At 34.6% G+C, this 1,076-nt stretch overlaps 1 protein-coding gene across 1 annotated transcript in view; it reads right to left on the bottom strand.

Annotated features, from left to right (window-relative positions):
* Positions 1-1,076, bottom strand: part of LOC119593366 (DNA repair and recombination protein RAD54B-like) — a gene marked incomplete in the record, with an annotated part of 21,209 nt that overhangs the window by 9,897 nt on the left and 10,236 nt on the right. Inside the window, 2 exon segments of the mRNA XM_037942296.1 lie at positions 85-214; positions 776-1,000. Coding sequence (XP_037798224.1) covers positions 85-214; positions 776-1,000 — 355 coding nt within the window.

Raw genomic sequence — 1,076 nt, 5'->3', positions numbered from 1 at the left:
TCAAATACTGACAAAACAGAACTACAGTAGAGATTGTATGAATATATGCACTCCCAGTTTCAACAATAACACTATCAAAATTACCTAATTCCTTCTCACTATCTGTTGCCATCGGTTGCTGGTATGCAATTATGGGTTCTTCATATATTCGTCTGAAAGAGGAGGATGTACCAAGGACTCCTGGATTCACAAAGTCTACTAGGGCATAGAGTTCCTGTAAAAAATATCATAGAATGGTAATGTTTGCATTCGTTCACACTCCCAATTAATTTGGGTTTAAAAGTAAGGTTCAGTGATTTCCTGTGTGCATTGCTATATACTTCTATACATTCACAGAAAACCTCTTTTCTTTGTAGTGTCAATGAAAGGTGAATTTTGGAATATATAATTTTAGAATTTCTTCTGCACCAAACCAGTCTTCATGATCTGATGAACCCTCTATTGGAGTGACAGACAAGTAATATGAAACTCAAAACAAAAATGTTAATAAATAATTTCAAGATGTATAAATACTCTGATACCAGCAAAGTCACCAGTACATTGGTAATAAATCATAGTTCAGTTGAAATATCCAGAGAATAGTCAGCACAGGGCAACAATTGTACCATTTAGCCAATGCTGAATGATAGGTCTGGCCACTCCATTTCTTTAGACATGTGTAATTACATAACAATTACAAACATTGTTTTGTGACAATTTATTTTCACTCATACCTTATTCTAACATTTATCACTGCAAACTCCACATTATCAATTTATACATGATTATTCCTTACCTGCAAATCATTCTGAATGGGAGTTCCTGTTAGAATGATCCTTTTTCTGGTGTTCAAACTACAGAGTAGTGAAGTTGTCTTGATATTGGCATTCTTAAGCCTGTGTCCCTCATCACAGAGCAATATGTCAAAATTGTAAATGTCAATTACTTCAGCACATCTCATGAACATTTCATAAGATATAATCATCACAGCTGAGTGTTGTTGTTTGATGAAATCCTCTGCCTGTAAACACAAAAATCAAAGAGTGATAGGCATGCAGAACTTGAAAACCTTCACTTGATCAGGAAGGAAGGAAAAC

This window comes from Penaeus monodon, chromosome 32 (genome assembly GCF_015228065.2).
Source record: "Penaeus monodon isolate SGIC_2016 chromosome 32, NSTDA_Pmon_1, whole genome shotgun sequence".
Classification (NCBI taxonomy): domain Eukaryota; kingdom Metazoa; phylum Arthropoda; class Malacostraca; order Decapoda; family Penaeidae; genus Penaeus; species Penaeus monodon.
Note: the sequence above shows the minus strand (reverse complement) of the source record. Positions and strands in the feature narration are given on the sequence as shown.